Source organism: Atheta coriaria, unplaced genomic scaffold, assembly GCF_025399875.1.
Source record: "Atheta coriaria isolate IRGN ID8LTWV9N9 unplaced genomic scaffold, Caltech_Dcor_3.1 hic_scaffold_2_pilon, whole genome shotgun sequence".
Classification (NCBI taxonomy): Eukaryota; Metazoa; Arthropoda; class Insecta; order Coleoptera; family Staphylinidae; genus Dalotia; species Dalotia coriaria.
This window is the reverse complement of record NW_027045444.1, coordinates 575,750-600,752: the sequence shown is the minus strand read 5'-3', so window position 1 is coordinate 600,752 and position 25,003 is coordinate 575,750. Positions and strand designations below refer to the sequence as shown.

The window sequence follows — 25,003 nt, the reverse complement described above, 5'->3', positions numbered from 1 at the left end:
TTTTCTACTATAAATAACATAATAATTTGATTTTTATTTAACACCAGAAGTGTAACATTTAAAAAGCAATAAAATCCATTTTCCATATTTAATCTAAACCCAATTAATAAAAAGATATATATGATAAAACAACACTTTTACAAAGAATTTAAATTAAAAATTAATAACCCATAAATACGACACGTCCAAAATTGCTATTTTTCTTGCCAAAAACCCAAATACGCAAATTCGCAGAAATATATCACCTGCGGTTAAAACAAATAAAACAAAATGAGGAAATAGAATTCTATGTGGTTTGATGCAATTAAATAAACAAAAATTTAAATTAACAAAAAAAGTAAAAGGGTAAGACTGTAAATATATCATAATAATTCATCAAAAAAACTGACCCTGAACTGTCATCGAAACCACGCACTTCTGTATAATCGTATAATCTCTATTTCTCGGTTGTCGTTTCTGGGTAGATGATTGACGCCGTGTAAGTTGTCGCCGAGTGCTCGAATTGAGGTAATTTATTATATTTGCTAATCAATTCCGCATTGCAGATCGTTTTGCATATAGACGATGAATACTATGAATTAAATAGAAGTTAAATAAAAATCTGTCATTGACAAGTATTGGAAAAGATTAAATTTGTCATGCTTATTGCGAGATTCTATTAGAGATAGCTTTAATTGAATTTTTATTTCCTGAAACAATATTTATATTCAATTAATATTAACCGGATCTATACATTTATATCTCAATAAATAAATACATTTTAATTTTCAAATCAAAATAAATATAAATTGTTAATAAATAAAAAATAACTTAATAAAAGTTTAATAAAAATAGTTAAAAGATGAATTGTTTATTAAATTCTTATTAAAATAAACTAAAATCAACGTTATTTTAAAATAGGTGCAGAAATTATCAAAATTTTTTTGTTTTTATCTTCTTGTATTTGTAGAAAAACAAGAAAAGATCAAAATGTGAGAAATATAAATAAATTACCAAGGAAATATTAAAAACGACAATTTTATTTTTTATTTATTTAACTAACTGCGTTCCGAAATTAATTTTGCGATTAAACTTTCTGAGAAAAGCCAATTTCTTAATTTTTTGTTTTATTTTTGTCGCAATTTCATTCAAAATGTAACTCAAAACGTGGAAAATAAGGAATCAAAGTTAATAAAAAAATTCAACCCTTATTATAGATATTAGTTATTAGCAATAACTATTAGTTATGCTGACAAAGTCGCGAGTTCAAAATACAAGAGTAATAAATATAAATCGAATAACATAAAACATTATTACCAAAAGAATCATGAATCACCTGGCATTTCTTTCTTAAATCTTAAATCTGTCTTAAGTCCAAAAAGTGTAAGTCATCTCTGAATATTAACCCACTTCTTGTCTCTTCCATGTTCTAAGAATCCATGTTGTCGCTTTTGCTTTTGCTTGTGCTTCAGCTTGTGCATTTCGATTATTCATATTCGGTTTCATTTCAATCGCATAACACTCGTGCATTCACTCCGTCTGCCAGCCTGTGTTTTAATCGAAGTCTGAGTTAAATGTGAAAAATTTAGGCCATCAGACGAAATCTTGCACTTACGGCGTGTGGCCCACTCTTACTCACTCTTATTTCTTTTCAAGTTTGTTATGTATTAAGTAGTATTAAATATTAACTAGGCAGTGTTAAATACTTTTATTTTTAACTTCAATCAAAACATAATTTTAAAAAAAAATGAAAAGTAAAGGTTTTTGGTTGATTTTTTGGAAAATAAAAAAGATATTCGTTTTATTTTTTAAAAAATCTCTTTAATATTAAGTTCCTAATATAATTTTATCAAAGTTTGAGGCAAATAGGTTTTTTATAACAAGTTATTAACAATTTAATATCAGTTTTATATTTATTTGTGATTTTATTGCAAATTTTTGTTAAAATTTAAATATCTTGAAAACTAATTAACTTTTTACCATAAATTTTTAAAATATTTATTTAGCAATAAATTATACATCAGAAAGTGTAAAAATTTTATTGTAATCGATTTTTTATCACCAGTTACAAATAAATTAATATCAATTTTAGTAATTTTTATCAATCAAAAATTAAATTGTTTATAACTTTTTAATTATTAAATATAAAAACACAACATTTTAACCGTTTTTTGCGGAATTTTATTATCTTTAATTATTTACTTGAATCATAATACTATCTCCAATAGTTTTGAGTAATTCAATAATTTCTAAAACTTTTCACAACAATTCTCTTCCCTCAATATTTTTAAAATTCTATCATACATTTAATTATTTTTGTGCAATAAAAAGCGCTTGTAATACCATCTGATGTAACCGAAAGTATTCAATGACTTGCTCTTCGATTCCTCATTCATTCGCGATGTCTTCATCGCCATTTTAAAGTAGGATTTTAAAGTAGGAAGAAGAACGCGCAGCGAAAAAAAACTAAACCTCAATACACACTCAAGTTATCCAATAGTTGAAGGCACTTGTGTGGCGGTTGTAAGTTGTAAGAGTTGTAATCGCTAAAAATTGACCCACTTCTTCGCGAACAAATAATTAAACTAATTAATTATACCATACGAGTACACTGGCTGGCTGGTGGTTCGGGCAGTGAGAGTGTGGCAGTTGACATAACCGTGAATATTGCAGGCAGAAGGAAATCATCACATAATCAAGATAATCACGAGAGAAATGTTGAATAAAGGCAACAATCGTAATCGGACATTAACGGATTAACGTAACATTCAAGATATAAGTGTGTTAATTGTATATTAAAATTAGAAATAGAATCAAAAACAAAAATAAAATTTTTGGAAATTGGATAAGAGATTGTAGTTTAGTTAAAATTTATAATTAAATGTGAGAGGAGTTATCAAACAGAAAAATAAATAAAAAATTAATTATCAAATTTTAATTGTTGATAATAAAAATAATTTTTATTAAAAAAATAGAAAATAACTTAAAAACCGAATTTTTGGAATAAAAATATTAAAAAAATTTAAAAAAAAAACATGAAAATGCCTAAAAATAAAAATCATGTTAGTTACACTACTTATAACTCAAGATCGGTTTAACCAATTTTAATAATTTTTACGTTTTTTGATTAGTTTTTGTCAGGAATAAGATAATAAGTATCAAAATATCAAAAATAGTTATTTATAAGGTGTTAAATTAAGGGATGAAAATTGATATAAAGATTTAATACTAGTTATAGTTTAATATTTCACTTATAGATGGCGCTAAAGTGCATTTAAGAAATTTTCAGGAATTTCAAACAAAAATCACAAATAAATTAAATTTTTTGGCAAAAAAAAAACAAAAAAACATCCTGAAACTCCAATTAAATTACATAAAATAATAAATTTCCTTTACCCTACTCAATATAACTAACCTATCTCATATAAAACACTATAATAATTGCTATAATACTTAACTCATACAAAAACTCCATTCTCTCCGTCTGCATCAATACGAACTTGATACCTACCTTGTAATTTATAAACTCTTACTCTTACTCGTACACACATGCAGGCGATAGACGCACGATTGATAAATAATAATTGAAACCTGTGAATAAGTGCGTACAGCTCGCTGGCTGGCGATGGCGATGGCATGTTGCAATATTGTTGTCGGCAGTCGCGGCAATCGCGGCAGTCGCGTCGTAATCTCCGCGCGAATCGAAAAAATAATATAATACCACCGAACCGCGCGCCGAAAACTTTTCGGCCCGACGCGCGGCCAACGCAGACCATGTGCGGACACCAAACCCACAACAACAACAAACAAATACAGATTTTGTTTAAAAAATTTATTTTTAATTTAATATAATCTCAAGTGCCTAAAATAATTAAAATAAAAAAGTGTTTTTTTTTTTTTTGAAAAAAGTGTTTGGAATAATAATTAAAGTTTCATTGAACTTTTAAGATTGGACTTGGTAAAAATTTATTATCTCAGAGGACAATAGTGACAATTGTGAGACAATAATAAACTAATCATAGTAAATAGTAATATATAACAATCGGTTATTATTCGGTGTTCAGTGGTCAAGAAGATGATGTTCAGACTTTATCACTACTCGTAATAGTATCTAAAAATTTGTGTGCCTTTTAATTTTGATTAAATTTATTTTATTTTACTGCTGATTAATTATAAATATAAGATCATTGAGGATATTTGTGGATCACCGCTGGATCTTCTAAATATTTTTAGAAATCGTAAGTGTTATCAATATTATTTTTATTTCAATGTCATGTACCCGTAAATTATGTGTAATATTAAGTATTTAATTGAGCGTGATATTGTTATCATGAATTAAGTGTGACCTTTCAATTAGTAAGTATTCTAGTGATGATAAAAAATAATTTCAATGTTAAATTATATCAGTATTTTTTCTATTTAAAGTGTGGTGTAAATGTATTATGTTAGGAATAACGGTCTAAAGTTGCTCTGAATATGGTTTTTTGTTGTTTTTGTTTAATAACTTTTAAACGCATTGATCAAAAATTATTATTTTTTTATAGAAATATTTGGCAGTAAATTCTACATAATCTTCATAATATTATGTATTAAATACGTGCTTAGATCATTTTTTTAAAAATTAATAAAACTCGATTTGTTAAAGTTTGATGTTATGCTTTTATTTTGTGAATAATAAACAAAATATAAGCGAAATAGAAAATATTTTTATGTTAATGATTGCAGAATTTAATTCGCAATTGAAATTTGAAGGCAAAATTGTTCTAACCTTCATATTTCTTGAGTTATCACCAAAAAAGTCCAAATATACTAAATTTTGCAACTTTTAGACCGTGATTCCTTACATAACAAAAAATTTTTATTGAAAATTCTGTTTATAGAAATTTATTATTAGCAAACAAATTTGTTTCATGTTTTTCTTTGATTTATGACCAACAATGCAACTGTCTATGGATGATAATATCAATTTATTAATTTTGGTTGCTATACTATACTTACTTAAATATTTAATTTTTCAAAAAACATATCAATATCAACTTTAATCCATATTATCATTACCAAAATAATTATTACGTCAGTTTTAAACTATTTCAATTTAAATTTTAAATTCTGTTGTTATAAATAACAAGAGTTTTATATGCAAAACAATCATAAAATTTTTAATTATTTTATTATTGCACTTTTATTCAAATATAAGCAAAACTTCCACTCTTAATATAAATTAATATTCGAGAATTTATATAAAAAACTAGAATTTCTGCAATAAAGATCATTCGCTATTTGATAAACACATGTCAGTCCAGTTCTGAGAAATAAAAATATGCCTCGTGTTTACTTATTATCAATAAATGCTCAAATATAGTTGAATAGTTCACACGAATTGCCCAAATGCCAATAGTGCAAGTAGTTATCAATGTCTACGACGTTGGTTATTGCGATTTAATTTGCAATAACAATTTGTATTTACTACATTTTATGTATTTTGCTCATCTCAATGATTTTAAAAATGTATATTGAGATAAAATTTGACGGTTTGCGTCAGTTACAAAATTTTGATAGAAATTTGTTTGGATCGAAGTTTCATGTGCCATGTCTGTCAAAAATACGAAGGGTTGAAGGTTGTTTGAGTCTATAGTGCAATCAATCATTTCGTCAATATTTACAAATTTTGCGAAACATCAAAATATACATACTGATATCAAAAACGTATTAAATTGCAAAACACACAAAGATAAATTAATAAATTAATAAATTATATAAAACTAGCTTTAACCCGCGGCTTCGCTCGCGAATATCTAAAATAATGAAGTTGCTTCCGTACGCGTCTGTAGTCACAGAAGAAGTAACAATGAAGTAGAATGGCGGGAAGTTTAAAATGGCTGAAAGTATAGTCTATGGAAGTATAGTGTACAGTCTCCATAGTGTAGTCAATTGGATTTGATGTTGACGTAGCTGTCGGTAATACAGTGTGATAATACAGTGTGATGGTACTATAGTACTTAGGTTTGAGCTTCATTGCTGGAATGCTAGATGGGGTTAAAGTAGTCAAATAGCCAGATGCAGAGGTATTATTGGCTAAACAATTTCTTTATTTTATTTAAAAAAACAATTTTTTTATCAAATAAAAAGTAGCCTATAACCATTCGGGGACCACTAAGAATATGTGTACAAATTTTCATGATGATCGGTTAAATAGTTTTTGCGTGAAAGTGTAACAAACATCAGGACTTTCGCATTTATAATATTAGTAGGGATTATAAAGAAAAATATTTAAAATTATTAAAATATTTAAATTAGTAATATAAAAAGATAAGAATATTGATTGCGTATAATTAACAATTAGATTGCTTTTCCATTAATTATTTACATGTTATATTACGTAATTTGCATGAATGAATCAATGAAAGGAAAAGTACTTTCTTCAATTGATACAAAAGCCTTGAATCTTGTATGTATTAAGAAGATAAACTAAAGTAACAAACTCAGTCTTAAGAAAAACAAAGATAAAAACATAAATTAATAATTAAATACTAATAATAACAATAATATTATAAACTAAGATGTAAAACTCGTTCTGCATATTGGGTTATATCTTGTCCTCAATAATTTTCATTTCATCTGTTTAATACTGAGTGTTTAAGTAAAGTTTAAAGACAATTTTTAAAAAATATCAAAAAACTTCAATTATTTACTAATTTTATAAATAAATAGAGTTATAAATATATAGTCTTATTTATAGTGATAATTAAATTAAAATAACAATTTTTTTGCTTAAAATTCAAATTTTTAAACCGAATAAATTTTCTTTAAACTTACAGTTAAAAAATCTCAATATAAAATGTTTAAGTGAATGTTAAACGTTCAACATCTCAACGTCCGACTGATTTACTCGTAATCTTGCCGGTTCGGTTTCGTTTTTTCTTCCTCTGCGGTGTTTCCATCCGCAATTAATATCCGTAGCGTAATACACGTAATTACATAATGAAAACGTATACGCACTTGTTCTCGCAATTAAATGTAATGTCATGTCATGTAATGCATCCGAAACACCGAACACCGAACGTAACCTCAACTTTTTTAACCTATATATTCAATTTAATTTCACCTAACCTATTTAGAAAAAAGCATACAATAATCAATTCAATTGTTATTAATTATATATAATTATTTTATTATTACATAAATTTAGCGCAATTATTGTTTATGTTTTTTGAGAAACACTTTCACACACTCTTTTCGGAAGGTGTGCGGATAGTGTGGATAATTCGGTACACCGTTATTCTTAGTCTTATAATTCGATAATGAACGTTAATGATTCACGTCTTAAGAGATTTGGATTTATCGAAACTAGTAATAAAAATGCTAACGTAACTGAAACTTTTATAATGGTGATATGAGCATGTATTTCCTGGTTTAGATAAAGTTTTATATTCAAGTATTTTATTTAGAGGAGGTTATGATGGAACAAAATTGACGTAATATGAAACAGCGCCATCTATAAATTAAAAAAATGCAGTTTTGGTTTAGTAAAGTTTATCTTAAGGAATTAAATAGGTTTTAGGTTTTGATTTAATTAAATGTAGTCACGTTAATCACTTCTTTGTTTCTTGTACGTATTGCGTGCTAAATTTGGTGATAAAATTGTCAATTTTAATTTAAAAAGAAGAGAAATGCTAATACTGCAATTTTGCGCCCTCTAGATTTAAATTGTCCCTACTAATATTATAAATGCGAAAGTCCTGATGTTTGTTACACTTTCACGCAAAAACTACTTAACAGATCATCATGAAAATTTGTACACATATTCTTAGTGGCCCCCGAATGGTCATAGGCTACTTTTTATTTAATAAAAAAAATTATTTTTTAAATAAAATAAAGAAATTGTTTAGCAAATAATACCTCTGCATCTGACTATTTGACTACTTTAACGCCATCTAGCATTCCAGCAATGAGGCTCAAACCTAAGTACTATAGTACCATCACACTGTATTATCACACTGTATTACCGACAGCTACGTCAACATCAAATCCAATTGACTACACTATGGAGACTGTACATTATACTTCCATAGACTATACTTTCAGCCATTTTAAACTTCCCGCCATTCTACTTCATTGTTACTTCTTCTGTGACTACAGACGCGTACGGAAGCAACTTCATTATTTTAGATATTCGCGAGCGAAGCCAAGAGTTAAAGCTAGTATAACTATGTCTATGTTAGTATCTTTTTATAAACTTTCATGCTCTATTTTACACTCTTCTCGCTATGTTTTTGCAAACAAAAATAGCTTATTTTATTTTCCTTGATCTACTCTGCCTCTATACCAAAATTTATGAAAATTGAGTGAATGGTTTAAGCGTGAAACTGTCACAAACAAACAAAAAAAAAACTCACATTCTTTGTTTCATATTAGGTACGATATAATCTTTTTCTCATAATATGTTTACACACATTATAACAAGGCGGCGTTTATTTTCATTGAATGGAAAGTGTTTTTTTTTATGTTTAAATATACACTTGCAAGAGTATAACTTGTTTCTGTCACTTGTTTCTCTAGCGTTAGTAATATTTGTAACGCATAATAAAAACCAGAATAAAATTGAGCACACATCAGACAGATCACACTTTTATGTGTCTTTTTTTTTTCATTTTACTTCTTCGGCTTTTTGACGATGACCATGAACTGTTTCCACTCTTAAACTCAGGTCTAATCATTTAATGTATTACCTGCCGAGATTTCTTTAGTCCAAGATTAGTATTAACAGATTTAGATAAAGATGGTAATTTGGACATTTCTTCACTTTTTTTCAAACATTTACTTTTCAAAATTTGGTAACAATTTTTTATGTTTTTCTCGATTACTCGAATACTATTGGAGATAATTAATTTCTGAAAAAATATTTTGATTTAGAATTAAATTTGGTATAAATTTCATGAAATTTAAATATTATCAGTACATTTAGTTAGCCGTAATCACGTGTTGAAGTTGGCATAACTCCTCTTGATACTTTGATTTTTTTTTTTCCAAATTTATCAAAATGTTTTTATATTTCTCTCGTTCAAAAATTATTCAAGGTAATTCATTTCTGAAAAAATATTTCGATTTAAAATTAAATTTTCTATACATTTCATGAAATAATCACATGTTAAACTTAACATAAAAAATTTGATTTTATTTTTCAAAATTATTTTAAAGTTTTTAAATTTTCTTTGATAACTTAAAAACTAGTTAAGATAACAAATTTTTAAAAAAATATTCTAATTCAAAATTAAATTTTTGATATAATTCATAAAATTTAAACAATTTCGGTTAATTTACGTGGTAGTAATCACGTGTTGAAGTTGACCTAACAATTCCTGCTAAATTTCTTCATAATTTTACTTAATACTTAATAACATTATATTATAAAAATTCATTGTAATAAAAAGTATGTTAATACATAATATCATGTATCTGTTACCTATATTACTTAGTCTTGTAATTTATCGTCGAAAAATTTCACTGACTCGGTCCTCGGTCAGTGGGTTACGAATTATACAATAACAACTTATCGCAGCGTGCGATGCGATGCATGTGCGATGTAATATTCTTGTTTTTGTGTGGCCTGGCAGTGAGAAATTTGGCGAGAAAGAAATTTTATTCATAAAATTCGCGCCCGAGCGTGACCGAAAGAAATTATATAACAGCCAAACCAGAAAATACAAATTAAACACAAGAAGCAATGCGAGAGGACCGACATACCGGTTTCGGCCGAAAGCGAAACCCAAAATATATACATCCATGAAAAAGTGTCACAAAGATGGCGATGCATCGGCATACATTTACGTCATTTATGATGTCAGATAAATTTTAACGCGGCGCTCTTACTTGACGTGCGACGTTTATGGTTTTTTCTTAATTTGTCATAAACTATACGTTAAACCACGTATTTCTTTTTAGAAATTGGTTCATAGTTAAATTCTGCATTAAAATTAATTTAAACATTAAAGTTTGTTTTATTATTTAAAAAGTTATAAGCAAATAAAGTTTAATATTGCAAAAAATTTAAATTTAATTTGGAAAAAGTTATTAATAACTATTGATACAAAATAGTTTTTAATAATGTTGTAACAGAAAATGATGTAGTATTTAATTGTGAATATATTTCTAAAAAGTTTTTTGAAATAGGTAAAGTAGTTTTTAAGGTATTTGTAAAAAACTAAAGGTCAATGATATTATTTTTGGACAAAAAAAGATAATCATGAATATTTTAATTCATTACTCAAAAACTATTAACACTAAATTTATAACTTAACAAAAAATGGATTAAGCATTAAATTATACATCTAATCATATAATTTTTTTGCTTATCAGACTATTATGAACAAAGTTATAAACAATTTAATTTGACAAAACAGAAAAGACTTAAAATTTTGAAATGTGACATTAAATTAACTATAACTATTGATATAACTTAGTAATCAACAAAATCTTCACATAAAAAGATAAAGAATTTAATACTTAATAGATTTATAAAAAAATAAATACAATAAATCAATTGATTCACAAATTATTAACAAAAATCAAATGTGCTACATCCATTGCCGCGTCAAGTAATAATACTCTGATTATACCAACGATAACACTAGGTTTATTATTCTATTTAAACATTTTTTGATATAAGTTAGTTACAATATTAAACTTGTTATTACTTTTCGTTTTTTTTTTCTCTGCGTACATTGCGTTCATTCGTTTTTTTCTTTAATAAACGTTGTGAAATTCTTTCGCTTGACTCGCCTTAGCTTAAGCCCGAGTTCTGACCTGAGCTCCACAAACCAAAAGCAACCAAAAATCATATTCTCATATTTGGTAATCGTTGCTCATAATATAATGTTTATAATGTTCTCCGAGGTTTTTAACGCCGATACACGAACTCGCGTTCTCGCAATATCGATTCGTAATTCGTAATTCGTCATTTGTGTAATGTCAGTAATGATGTGTAATGTATTGCACAAAATTTAATTAGTTTAGCTGTAAGCAATGAAAATACCCAAATATTATATATACTACTTTTAAATGTGTGTATTTTTTTATATTGCAGCGTTAAAATGACGAGAAACGCAATTAACTGCTATTTAAAATGTTTTGTGAGTTTAAGACGCTATAACTTAACTAATTAAAATGGTAGAATATTGATTAAAGTGTCATTGAAAAGGAAATTTATCACACATTAGATGTGTTGAATTACTATTGTGTTGGTTACTTAGACTATGTTTTATTTAAGTTTGAATGAAAATTTTCAATTTTATTTTTTCTGTTTTCTGAGATAAAATCTTCTATAACGCCGAAACTAATCATCGTAGCGGTTTAATTTTTACATAAATTGAAAGAAAATAACACACACTATAAATTACTTGTAAAAGTTTTTAGTAAAATATTAAATTCAGTCCGTAATTTCAAAAAAAGTACAAAAAATTGTATCACAACCAAACATACGCTTAAAATTCAACTTGCTGCGCATGCGCGAGCTTTAAATCTTTTCCGTATATATTTACAACATTCATAATCATTTTACAACTTTGAAACTTTCAAACATTCATCTCACTACCGTTCAAAACTCGCTTAAAACATCATAAAACAATAAAATACTTAACTCACTCCATACACTCATTAAGTAATTAAAACCTGGTGAGTAAAAGTTGAGCAGGCCACTTCGCACCTGCTTTGTTTACAATTTACTACAATTTTACAACTCGAAATACTTAACCTCAAATGTGCGTTTTCAATGAAACGTTGCGCCATCGCCGTGTGTGTTTTGTTTCAAACTTAATTTTCGTCGATCTAAGACGATATATATTTATATTTAAATGTTTTGCCCGCCTTGCTGGCAATAATTTATCGGCGGTAATTAAATTGCGCGCTTGCCACACACGCGCATTTGATTCTTGCGAAATTTCGGTTTCAATGTCATGTCGGTGAAATTGCGCGCACGCAAATGAGTAAATCACGGGTACGACCGCAAAGCATGTCTCGCTATCAGCGCTACAATTAAATAAATTGCCAATTAATCAGAATTATTTCCAAGTGCGAGCGCGCGCTTTTATTAATTGAATTACTCGGCCGGTGGGTTGAGTTATTGGGATGTTTTGACTTTAAAGCGAGATTGCGAGATTTTCGTTAGGTCAAATTTGAAGGCGAGCATTTTGTAACAGAGAGCATTTTAACTTCTTTCTACGTTAATTTACAAAATTGATTTATTGTTATTACTTTCGGAGTAATTAAAAAAATAAGATTTTGGTTTGGGATTTTGAATAGGTCAACTTTGACAGCGGTTTACGGCTGTGTTAATCAAGTGAAATTAATCAAATTTTGTCATAATGTGTGTAATTTATTTATAATAGTATGTGATTTTATAAAAATTAATTATTTTTATTAGTTTATGTTTTATGACGCAATTTGTTAGAAAAAGCAAAATTTAATTTTTTAATTTACGTTTAGTGCGGTGATTTTAAAACCTGATTGCGAGTTTAATACGAAGTAAAATTTTATGTGCAATACATCAAAGGATAGGTAATTTTATCTACTTTTAGAATAATATTACATAATTAATTTATTTTAATTCAATTGTGAGTTATAAAAGAAATAGTAACTAAATGCAGTTATATTTTTTTTGAAAATACTTAATAAAAATTTTACGTTAACTTTAAAGTGCAATAACTTTTATAATAACAATCGAAATTATTTAAATTTTTGACAAAACATTAATAATTTAATAATCTATACAAAACATTTTACAAAATTAAATTATCTTTCATAGTTTTCTCATAATTAAATAAAATATAAAAAATTAAAAAAAACTTTTTCTAAAAATACAATTTTGTTATAAACAGCTATAAACAAATAAATACATCAAAACCAACATCTAATAATAAACAACAACAATGCGGAAGTCTGTATCTTTATAAATTGCAGTGATTAATGGCACCTTGATGATTATTTATGTTTTTATACAACATTAAGTCATCAGTTTGTTTCTTTTCTCATAATTTCCTCACTTTTTATATTTTCTGCATTTTAACAAAAAAATGTCAAGCAACATTTAAACTGTACTTATTTCAATCAATCATCACATTGTACATTCATCATCACGAAATAATTGCACATTCATTACATAACGCACACATAATAAAAATAATCATAATAATTGTCGTATGTGGTCAGCCTGTCAATGCATAATAAAATATGCACACGCACTAACGACTCAAAATAAGAAATAAACAACGCAAAATAAAATAGTTTGCTCATTACAAGTGGAGGCAAGTTGACTCAAGCGTCAAGTAGACTTAAGTTAAGTCACATGCGCTTGAATGAAGAAGAGATGCAAATGGCCGACCGTGACACGACACACGACACATCCTTGTTTTATATATTTTTTCTTCTGATTAGTTTATACATTTATTGGTTTCTATTGTTTGCAACGTGACTTAAAACTTGTTAATATACTAATTATTGTAATATATTTTATTGAGAGACGTTTATTAAATTAAAATATATAGGAAACCTTCAATAGACTTCTGTGAAAATAAAATAAATATTTTTTTGTAAGATAGGCAACCAAATGTACATTCTAACCTCTAAAAACGTCAAAATTAAATTTTTAAATTTTTATTACTCTGTATATTTATGTTTTGCGAAATATTGTATTTCATGCATGCGTAAATGTGTAACAAGTATAACATGTATCTTGTCTAAAATGTTGAATTTGTAAAATTTGTTAAATTAGGCAGAATTTCGCGTCCTTGACTCAGTTTTTCACTTTTATTCGGAAGGTCGTGCGCAACAGACGTGTAACAGTTGTCGCCGAAGACCAGAATGCGCACTGCTTAACTTAAGTCATATAGTTATTAAGTCAGAAGATAAAGTCACACTCGATGACTTTCTTCTTCTTCTGCGTCGGTTTCTTCTCTCTGTTTTTAGCGTCGAGGAATATTTTAAGAGATGAAAGTTTTGTTTGGGTCCAATCTAAAGTTTAAGTTTTTTATCTAGTTTTATCGGTCGTAAATTTATGCATACAAAGTGTGTCAGTGTGGAAAATTATATAATCGACATAGATTTTAGGTTAGTTTATGATTCGGGTTGGAATATTACCGTGCAGTATTAATTTTATTGTCAAATGTTTTTACCTCAACTTTAAAGTGGAATAACTTTTATATTAACAATGGAAAATGTTTAAATTTTGACAAGAGGTTAATAATTTGATAATCTTCATAAAACAATTTACAAAATTAAATTATCTTTAATAGTTTTTATGTAAATAATAAAAATGTAAATCATTACCATTTTTCATTTTTCTTTAAAAATTGAGTCAGATTTAATTGACGGATTTACAACATAATTAGACTAATAAACAACAAAATAATTAATTAAACAATTGTTTACTCGAGTCTACGTATAATAAATATATAAAATACTAGCTGACCTGGCGAACTTCGTACCGCCTTATTTATTTTTTATTTATTTAAACTTTATTACACAATAAAAGAATATTGTACAAAAGGCGGACTTAATGCCTTAAGGCATTCTCTGCCAGTCACATCGCTAGCGACCCGCCCCGGCTTCGCACGGAAGTAAAAAACCGCATCAAAATCCGTTGCGTAGTTTCAATGATTTAAGCATACAAAGGGACAGACAGAGAAAGCGACTTTCCTTCTCCAAACAAAAACATCAACCGGTCAATATTGTTGGCGCGGCGGGTATGTCACAAATTACCACAGATTACTAAATAAGTCATGCGAAGTTTATATATGCGTTCTGAAATCTCACACATAGATGGCGTCACAACGGGAAACGCGTTTTATTTTTTTTTCAATCATTCTGAGACATTTTCCTAATATTTTTTTCCGTAATAACCTTCTACAGAGTATTAGAAAACTGCCAAAAAAAAATCAGCCAAATCGGTCTAGCCGTTTTCATGTTATGGCTTGACAACGCGAAACGGGTTTAATTTTATATATATAGATGCTTTTAAATATTGAATTTTTGATTTTTTTCGAAAATATTTTTTAAAATTAAAAAAAATCATTTTTTTCAAATTTTGGCATCTAATATGGCCAACGTAACTATAGATTATTATTAAGTGCATCTAATATTAATAGCACATTAATTTGGCAGATATAGCGAATCTAACTGGTATCAATAACCCAGATTGTTGACACCTATATTGAAACATCCATACTTATAGTTCAACAGCTCAATTTTAATGTCACGCCGTGCTATCAATAAACATCGAGAACAAAATATGAATTTGTGCATATAGCACCATCAAAACAACATAATTATTAAAAAAATTAATGCATAATTAATATTAATATGCATTTTTATGTTTCAGAACCACCTTGGAACACTACCACAAATTTTAAAACTAAAATTAATGCAAATCAATAAAAATGGTTATCACACCAACAATAGTATCTTCTGATCACCACCATCACCATCACCATCATCACCACCATGGAGATGGTACCGAAATGTTCTACCGGAAAGGATCCAAAGTAAAATGTGGAACTACTCTTTTACTAGTTCGCGCTTTGACTTTTACAATATTAGGAATAATTTTTTGTATATGGACGCCATTTGAGATTATAATGAGTGAAAGATTACGCATGCATAAAGGATTACCACCGTATGATTTATGGGCGAATCCTCCTGATGAGGTGGTGATGAGTGCTTATGTTTATAATTACACCAATGTGGAGGCGTTTTTGAACGGGGAAGTGGATGTGTTGCAAGTTGCAGAGATTGGACCTATTTTATACAGGGAGATATTGAGTCATCATAATATTACGAGGAATGATAATAATACTATTACGTTTGTTGCTAAACATACTGCTATTTTATGGGAGGAGAGTAATAAGGTTAATATGAATGATACTATTACTGTGCCAAATTATGCTGCTTTGGTAAGTAATTAAAAAAATATTTTTGAAAATTTTTTTGAATTTTTTTTTTTTAATTTTTAGAGTATGGCGACGTTTTTACATGATGCTCCGTTTTTCGTAAAATTGGGTTTTAATATACTCCTACGCCAATTGAAAACTGACATGTTTAAAACAATGACCATTCAAAATTTTCTCTGGAATTTCACGGATCCGATTTTGTCTACTGCGCATAAATTAATCCCGCATTTAGCACCGATTAAAAATATCGGCATGTTGGAAAGGGTAAAATTTTTTTAAATTTAATTTTGTGTTAATAAATTATTTTTATTATTTTTATATTTTGTTTAGATATATCAAGATTTTGAAGATACTTATACGATGTATGTTGGTGCAGATCACGGACCGGAAAGATTTTCACTGATTGAGAAAGTCGGTGGGAGTGATTACATACCAGGTTATAAACAGTGTGCGGATAAAGTGACAAATGCTACCGAAGGAGTGGTTTATGGACAGTTTCTTACCCGGCAGTCTGTGTTGCACTATTGGAGGAAAACTGTTTGTAAAGTTGTCAAGTTAATATATGAAAGTAAGTTTTTTTTATTTTTATTTTTTATTTACTTATTTTTTATGTTTTTTTTTATTATAAAATATTAATTTAAAGGTGACCAAGTCCGAGAAGGTATAGATACTTACCTCTACGTTGTTCCTAATAACTCTTATGATAGGACTTATCCAGCGTTTGATGATTGCTATAAAGGGGAACCTAGTTTACCGAATGGTTTGACAGATGTATCGAATTGCATGTACAGTGAGTATTTATACAGAAAATGTTTTATTTTGTTTTTATTGGTTTTTATAGTATTTTAAGTATCAAGTGCGCTAAATGGCACTTTAACCACGGTCGTAGGAAACGTTTAATTAATTGAATGGTTAACAATGTTTAACGACGTAATGCTAACACTATTTTTTCTACTTCCAATTTGTTTCTATGTTTAGGCTTTTAAATTTGAACTTTTGGATTTTAAAATTTTGAATTTTGTTTGCATATTACTGGGAAATGTAAGGTTAATCTCGGCACATGACACTTTATATGGTCTTGTGCTGCACCGTACGAAAATTTGCAGACGCAAGTTCCAACCCGTGACTAAAGTCCGTGACTTAAGTACTTTAGCCATGGCCACCACTTTTGTGCCTCAAAACCGCGGAATAACTATAATAACTTTAATGGTGGAGATAGAAAAAACATCATATTTGCAAATTTTGTAAATTATTCACATTTTTAACTGATGAAAAATTAAACATTTCTTTGTCATAAAATAATCTTAAACAAAACAGGAAATATAAAACAGAAATAAAAAAGTATTTAACTTCTTAATTTATTGATCAAATATTAAGTTATCATGTGTTTCGGAATAAGTTCAAGTTCAAGATTATCTAATGTTAGAGTTCAGCAAACAGAATCTGTTTGAAGACGTCAAAACATGTGTACATATGTACATACTCGTAACTAATTAATAAGTGTTAAAAATGCGATTTAAGAGTAAATGTTTATTCTATAGATGTGCCAATTGTTGCATCATTTCCGCACTTTCTATATGCCGATTCTAAGGTTTCGGAAAAATTGGAAGGTCTGCGACCCAATAGGAGTTTACATACAAGTTATGTGTACGTTGAACCTGTAAGTACTTAAATTAAATATTGATAATAATTATTAAATTGATAATTTAATTTGTTGTTTAATTATTTTTTGTGTAGATAACTGGAGTACCAATTCACTCAGTGGCTCGCAGTCAGTCCAATTTAGCTGTAAGGAAACTAGGAGGATTTTCTGATGGTGTTTTGCAGTTTAGTAATCGAGTTTTGCCAATGTTTTGGCTGGAATATGTAAGATTTATATTTTTTATTTATTTATTAATAGATTACTAGCAACATAGAGTACTAATGCACTTAAACGCCATCTCGAGTGGAATTATATAACTAAAAATATGATTAAATTTACATATCAACTTTCATCACCAATTTTACACCTTTGCAGTTAAATTTTTATTACAAAAAGTAGTCTATTTGCTTTTCCAAGGTTGAAATTATCTATATACCAAAATTTATTAAAATTCGTTAAATGGTTTTTGCGTGATTGTGTCACAAACATACAAAAATACTCAAATTCACATTTTAAACATTTCAAACATTTTATCATATTTTACTCTATCATATTACTATTTGTGTTTATCAATTTTTAGAATCAAAAAAGTATCCCAATGGACATCTACCTCTTGGTCTACGGAGCTTCAGTAGTCCTAAAACCAGGTCAAATTCTCTTCATTGCTAGCCTCTTCCTAATCGGTTTCTACAGTACAGTTCGTTTCGGACGTAAATTCACCAATTCCGAAGACTATCAACGCCTCGCTAAAAAATACAACAATTCACAATCTTCATCAAACCCCAAACCTCTCAAACGTCTCAATCGAAGATCATCCGCTTACGGATCAAGAATCTCAACAAATATAGAAAACGGAGACGCAACGGATGCAACCAGTCTAACTCAAGCGCATTCTGTAAATGTAACACCTGCAGAAAACTCAAGCTCTAAAGACCAGGATAACTTTAAGCACAAATCAAGTAGTTTTATTAATTCGAATGTCATATGCTAGCAGTAAAATAATACTAGTTGCCAATTATTAAAAATTTTATTCGCATTTATACAAAGTTAGTTTTATATATGTTAGAGTAGTCTTGGAATAGTTTATTGATAATGTAATTAATTTTTGTACATACCAAGGAGTTTGATGCGGGACTTTTTGAACAATTATTGTTATTGTTGTGAAAATGCTCAAGAAGACTGAACAAAATTTAAGCGTAATGATTTGTATCTGTAAATCATTGGAAACTAATTGTACAGAAATAGAATAAGTTGAATTCAACATGTGGCAAAGATAACTTTTTGTATCTAGAGACAAATTTGTTATTAGTTTTGTTAAAAACTGCTCATTGATAGAATAAATAAATTGAAAACAAATTAAGTTTAACTGTGTAATTTTTTTTTGTGATTATTTTTTATTGGTTCTTTTTGTATTTTTAGTAACAATTGATATCGGAATATCAATTTATTTATTTATTTAGCGTAAAAATTTATTTTATAAAATACCACTGTCGCCCTCTCCCTATCAGAGGCACAAACACAATTGAAGGGTTTAGTGCTACGTAGAGAACGCTTTATAAGCTATCCAATAAAACCTTCTGTACGATGCCACTAGATGTCAGAATAAGGTTATAACTTTCTTTTTTCCCTTGATAGACCAAATTTTTTATATTTTAGGTGTTATAGGTGAAAACAGAATAATTACCTTTACTATATGAGATTTTTCCTCACACCCCAACGACTATTGGCAGTGCCCTAAAGTACCTATCAAAATTAACAACACTTAAAAATATGCTGTCAGAAACACCCTGTACTCCAGTAATTAATTGACTTTCTTGAAGTATCTTACCAACATCTTAAGATTCAAGAGGTGCTCTACACAATACATATCTTTTCAATCTTCTAACCTATCTGGAAATGTCCTAAAATGCTCTTCGAAAATTGACGTCTTTCACAAAATATGAAAACATAGTATGGAAAACACCCTGTATCTTGCGAAATTAGCAAGTTTTTTAAATATCTTTTACACGCATGTTAAAGCTCGGAAGCCCCTATACACATTGCATCATTTTACATTCTCCTACCCCTCCTTGAAGTGCCCTAAAACTCCCTTTAAAAATTGGAAATATTCAAAAAAATTGAAAACATGGTGTAGAAATCACCCAGTATCTCTAGAACTACTTGACTTTTTTAAAGTTTCTTTTCGCCATGTTAAAGCTCGTAAGTCTCTCTACACGATGCATATCTTTTCAATCTTCTAACCTTTCCGTAAATGCCCTAAAATGCGCTTTAAAAATTGGCATTTTTCAAAAAAATTGAAAACATGGTGTGAAAAACACCCTGTATCTCGAGAACTATTAAACTTCTGTGTAGTTTCTTGCCGCTATGTTAAAGTTCGAGAGTATGTCTACGCGATACATATCTTTTCAACCCTCTAACCCTCCTAGAAGTACCCCAAAATGCACTTCAAAAATAGCTATTTTTGTCCCAAAAATTTCATTTTTGTGTCGAATAACAGGGTCGAACTTTTTGGTTAAAATTTTTTTAGGTCGAACAACAGGGTCGAACTTTTTTGTTAAATATTTTTCGGGCCAAGAAAAGGATCGAATTTTTATCTTAAATTTTTTGGTCGAATAACAGGGTTGAATTTTTCCTTAAAATTTTGTTGCTCGAACAACAGAGTCGAAACTTTTTCTTCATTTTTTTTAGTTGAAACATTAAATTAAAATAAAAATAAAAATTATAAAGTATTTTATTTAATTATACAATTTAAACAATTTTATACCTAGCAGCAGTAAGGATATTTGCTGTAACCCTCATTAAGGGAAATGTGCACTACCATTGAGACTTAAAAATCAATTATCTCAGGAACTAATTGAGATAAACAAAAACCAAAAACACCCCGATGTTATCATCAAATCTTATATAAGATAACATTTAAAAAATTTGAAATATAACATATGCCCAAAAAAATTTCTGTTCCCATTTTCTCGGAATATTATAAAGATAGAAAAGAACTTTCTTCATTTTGTTCATGCCGTGATATGGATCCATAAAATGGCAGATTTAGTTCTCCATTTTCCAAAGTTGACCAAACACCACTCAAAAACATCAAGAGGTTACACTTGACTCTTTTTAGACTCAAAAAAATTTTTTTAAGCTAGAAGAAAACGGAAAACGCTAATCAATTGAGTTTTCCAAGGGGATGAAAGATATCAAGTCAGTTTTCCGATAACATCATTATTTTGCGCTTTTAAGCGCGAAAAACTGTTTCGGAAAGCTCTATTTTCCGAAATAATGATATTATCGGAAAACCGACTTCATATCTTTCATCCCCTTGGAAAACTCAATCGATTAGCGTTTTCCATTTTCTTCTAGCTTAAAAAAATTTTTTTGAGTCCAAAAAGAGTCAAGTGTAACCTCTTGATGTTTTTAAGTGGTCTAGGGTCAACTTTGGAAAATGGAAAAACTAAATCAGCCATTTTGTTGATCCATATCACGGCATGAACAAAATGAAGAAAGTTCTTTTCTATCGTTATTATTTTCTGAGAAAATCGCGGCGGAAAATTTTTTTGACACATGTTATATTTCAAATTTTTTTAATGTTATCTGATCTAGGATTTGATGCTGAACATCAGGGTGTTTTTGGTTTTTGTTTATCTCAATTAGTTCCTGAGATAATTGATTCTTAAGTCTCGATGGTAGTGCACATTTCCCTTAATGAGGGTTACAGGAAATATCCTTACTGTTGCTAGGTATAAAGTTGTTTAAATTGTATAATTAAATAAAATACTTTTTAATTTTAATTTATATTTTAATTTCATGTTTCAAATATAAAAATTGAAGAAAAAGGTTCGACTCTGTTGTTTGAGCAACACAATTTTAAGGAAAAAGTTCAACCCTGTTATTTGACCAAAAATAATTTAAGATAAAAATTCGACCCTGTTCTTTGCGCGAAAAAAAATTTTAACAAAAAAGTTCGACCCTGTTGTTCGATCAAAAAAAATTTTACAAAGAAGTTCGACCCTGTTGTTCGACCGAAAAAAAATGTTAACAAAAAAGTTCGACCCTGTTGTTCGACCGAATAAAAATTTTACAAAAAAGTTCGACCCTGTTGTTTGACCGAAAAAAATTTTACAAAAAAGTTCGACCCTGTTGTTGGGCCGAATAAAAATTTTACAAAAAAAGTTCGACATTGTTATTCGACACAAAAATGAAATTTTTGGAACAAAAATAGCTATTTTTGAAGTGCATTTTGGGGCACTTCTGGAAGGGCTAGGGTGTTAGAAATATATGGATTGCAAAGAAAGACTCTCGAACTTTAAGGTGGTGGTAAAAAACTTCAAAAAAGTCAAATATTTCTCAAGTTACAGGGTGTTTTTCACACCATGTTTTCAATTTTTTTCAATAATGCCAATTTTCAAAAGGCATTTTAGGGCACTTTCGAAAGGGTTGGAAGATTAGAAAGGAATGCGTAGTGTAGAGGAACTCTCTAACTTTATTATGCCGGTGAGAAATTTAAAAGAAGTTAATTAATTCACGAGATATAGAGTGTTTTGCACATCATGTTTTCAATTTTTTTCATAAATTCCAATTTTTAAAGGGCATTTTAGGGCACTTCCCAAGGGCTGAAAGATTGAGAAGACATGAATTGTATAGAGGAACTCTCAAGCTTTAATTTGGCGGTGAGAAATTAAAAAGAGTTAATTAGTTCACGAGATACAGAGTGTTTTGCACACCATGTTTTCAATTTTTTTGCAAAATGTCAATTTTAAAAGGACAAAAGGAAAAAATATGTGTCGTATAGAGAGACGTACGAGCTTTAACATGGCAAGATGAAACTACAAAAAAGTCAAATAGTTCTCAAAGTACAGGGTGTTTTCCACACCATGTTTACAATTTTTTTTTAAACTGCCAAGTTTTAAAAGGATTTTAGGACATTTCCGAAAGGGCTAAGGGAATGATAACGATATGCTGAGGGTGTAGAGTAAAGTGTTCACTTTACTTCGCTTATTACACAAATCACAGTTTCCTTTTCTGCTATTGGCTGTGCATGGTTTGAGAATGTATCAATGTACGCTGGTTCGTGTCCATAGCAACACTGAGATAATTCCTTTAACATGACGTTCCTGTGTTTCTATACTTCGTGATTATTATCCATAGCAACATGAGAATTTAAACGAGTATTAATAAAATAATCGGTGAATGTTCTGTTCCCTAGACCGAGACCATTCGTTTAACATTGCGTTCGGTCTCCTGTGTATCTATACTTCGTTATAGTTATTAATCGCTTTTTAGAACATGTAATAATTGTAAAGTTGCAACTGTTCTAAACCGCTCTGCCATTTCAAGAATCTGCGCCTTGGAAGCCGGGAACCATTCGAGCAAATACTCCCACTTGTCTCTTTGTAATACAAGCAATTCCACGGAAGTCAAACACGTGTACGTCGCACGATGTGGCCCTCCAAACAACCCATTCAATTCTCCAAAACTCTCGCCTTTCCTCAACAAAAATTTAATTTCTCTGTCACCGTCTAGTTGGGCGCCTTGAACCATCCCACTGGTAATGAAATACATAGCTAAACATAACCAAACATTATTAATTACAAAATTACATTTAAAACTTAAAAAAATGAAAATAAAATTAAATTATTACAATAGTCAACATCTCCTTGATATACAATCGTCTGTGATGATATCAAAAACCATCTCTGTACATGCAAATACAACTGTCGGAGAAAATCAATATGTGTATCAGCAAAGAGAAAATGTTGTTCAATATGTTTAGCAAAGAATGCAATCAAAATAGGTTGTTGTAGATGTAACGGCGCCATTGTTACCAATTCGGGTGTAATTTCCCCACGGAGAACATTCCAGAGAGTTTCAAAATATTGTAAAGTTTGATGTACTAAAGTCGGTGAAAGATAAACTTTCTAAAAATAAAATTGTATTAATATTAAATGTGTAACTATAATAGGATATTAAGTATCAAGTAGCTAAATGGCAGCTTTAGTCACGAGATTGATTAAAAACGAGCATAGCGAGTATTTAGTTAATAGAGTGTTTAACAACGTTTAGCCACGTGATGCTTACACAATTTCGTTTGAACTTTTGTATTTGTATAAACAAATGCGCAGACGCAAACTACACCCCGTGACTAAAATTCGTGACTAAAGTACTTTAGTCAGGGTTTTGACCGTCCGTGTTTAACGTACCACTTTTCATATCAAAACAGTGGAAAACTGGCTTTAAAGATGAAAATAGGAAAAGTAATAAAATAAACATACCTTTAATTGTTTTATCAAGAGTTCAACTTGATTAAAAAACCAACCACGTCCAAAATTGTACAAAAAACATATTTGTGCAAAAATCACGCAATGTGCAATCGTAATCATCACTCCAGACTCATACAAAAAATAATATAATCCCAAGTCTTCATGACCAATCGGACTTATGATATCACTCGCTCCGGAAATCAACATATTAACTCCAAAATACAGCGATTTCACCTCTACTTCAGCGTAGGAATCTGAGAATTCTATTTTTCTTCGATTGAGGTTATAATAGGGACATTTTTTACGATCACAAATCATCAATACCCTAAAATCACATTTTTAAAGATATGTTTATATTTTATATTAAAAGATACTTACCAGGTCATTGCAACGAAGAATATATACCATAAATTCAAATAGAATATAAACCAAATATGTATTAATCTATTATCTGCTATAATTTTGATTCTTTTATAATAATAAATTATAAAATGCAGCATTCTGAAGAGTCGGTTCCATATTGCTAATTTAATTAAATGTTGCCTTATAAATATCCTTAAGATTAATTCAATTGGTATGCTTGATATTATATCAATCCATGGTAGATATAAATACCAGTATTTTGGTTCTTTTCTTCGTATTGAACCAGTTTGAATTAGTAGGTATATTGTGCGTAACCAGAATATAACTTCGATTGCATAAAACTGAAAATATATTAAATAATAATGAATTAATCAATACATATTGAAAGTACGTTTTGAAGCAATATTAGCGATATTCAAAAATGTTTATTTTGAGTTGAATTTAAGTTAATAAATTAACATCATTGGCAAATATTATGCTTTAAAAAGAAATTTATTTTTTATTTTAGAAATTTAAGATCATTTTTTTACTTCCACTTTTAAAGTTCCGCTTTTTCCAAGATTTTCAAAAAGTGACAATGTAATCACGGATTGTAGCAAAAGTACTTTAGTCACAGATTTAAGTCACTGGTGGTATTTGCGTTTGTGGATTTGCCTACGGTACAGCACAATGCCATAAGTAATATGACTAAGTTTGAAATTACAAAAGTTCAAAGTTAAACACACTCTGCGCTTATTTTAATTGATCACATGGTTAAAGTTAAGTTTACCGCATTTGATACTAAATATTCTGTTATTGAATATTGCTATTATTGCTTAATAACAAAT

General features: G+C 28.9%; 2 protein-coding genes across 2 annotated transcripts; one reads left to right on the top strand and one right to left on the bottom strand.

Moving 5' to 3' along the window:
• Positions 1–3,701: 3,701 nt before the first annotated feature.
• Positions 3,702–18,915, top strand: LOC135801232 (scavenger receptor class B member 1-like). Its single transcript, XM_065314627.1, has 8 exons — positions 3,702–4,217; positions 15,350–15,920; positions 15,981–16,181; positions 16,248–16,485; positions 16,561–16,707; positions 17,459–17,577; positions 17,655–17,783; positions 18,140–18,915. The coding sequence occupies exons 2-8, from the start codon at positions 15,408–15,410 to the stop codon at positions 18,548–18,550; spliced, it is 1,758 nt and encodes a 585-aa protein (XP_065170699.1). The 5' UTR covers positions 3,702–4,217; positions 15,350–15,407; the 3' UTR covers positions 18,551–18,915.
• A 3,830-nt stretch (positions 18,916–22,745) lies between these two features.
• Positions 22,746–24,117, bottom strand: LOC135802909 (potassium voltage-gated channel subfamily H member 8-like). The gene is made up of 3 exons (XM_065316527.1): positions 23,826–24,117; positions 23,195–23,471; positions 22,746–23,117 (listed from the first exon to the last, which is right to left on the bottom strand). Exons 1-3 carry the CDS (start codon positions 24,018–24,020, stop codon positions 22,822–22,824), a joined length of 768 nt encoding a protein of 255 aa, XP_065172599.1. The 5' UTR covers positions 24,021–24,117; the 3' UTR covers positions 22,746–22,821.
• Between the last annotated feature and the right edge of the window lie 886 nt (positions 24,118–25,003).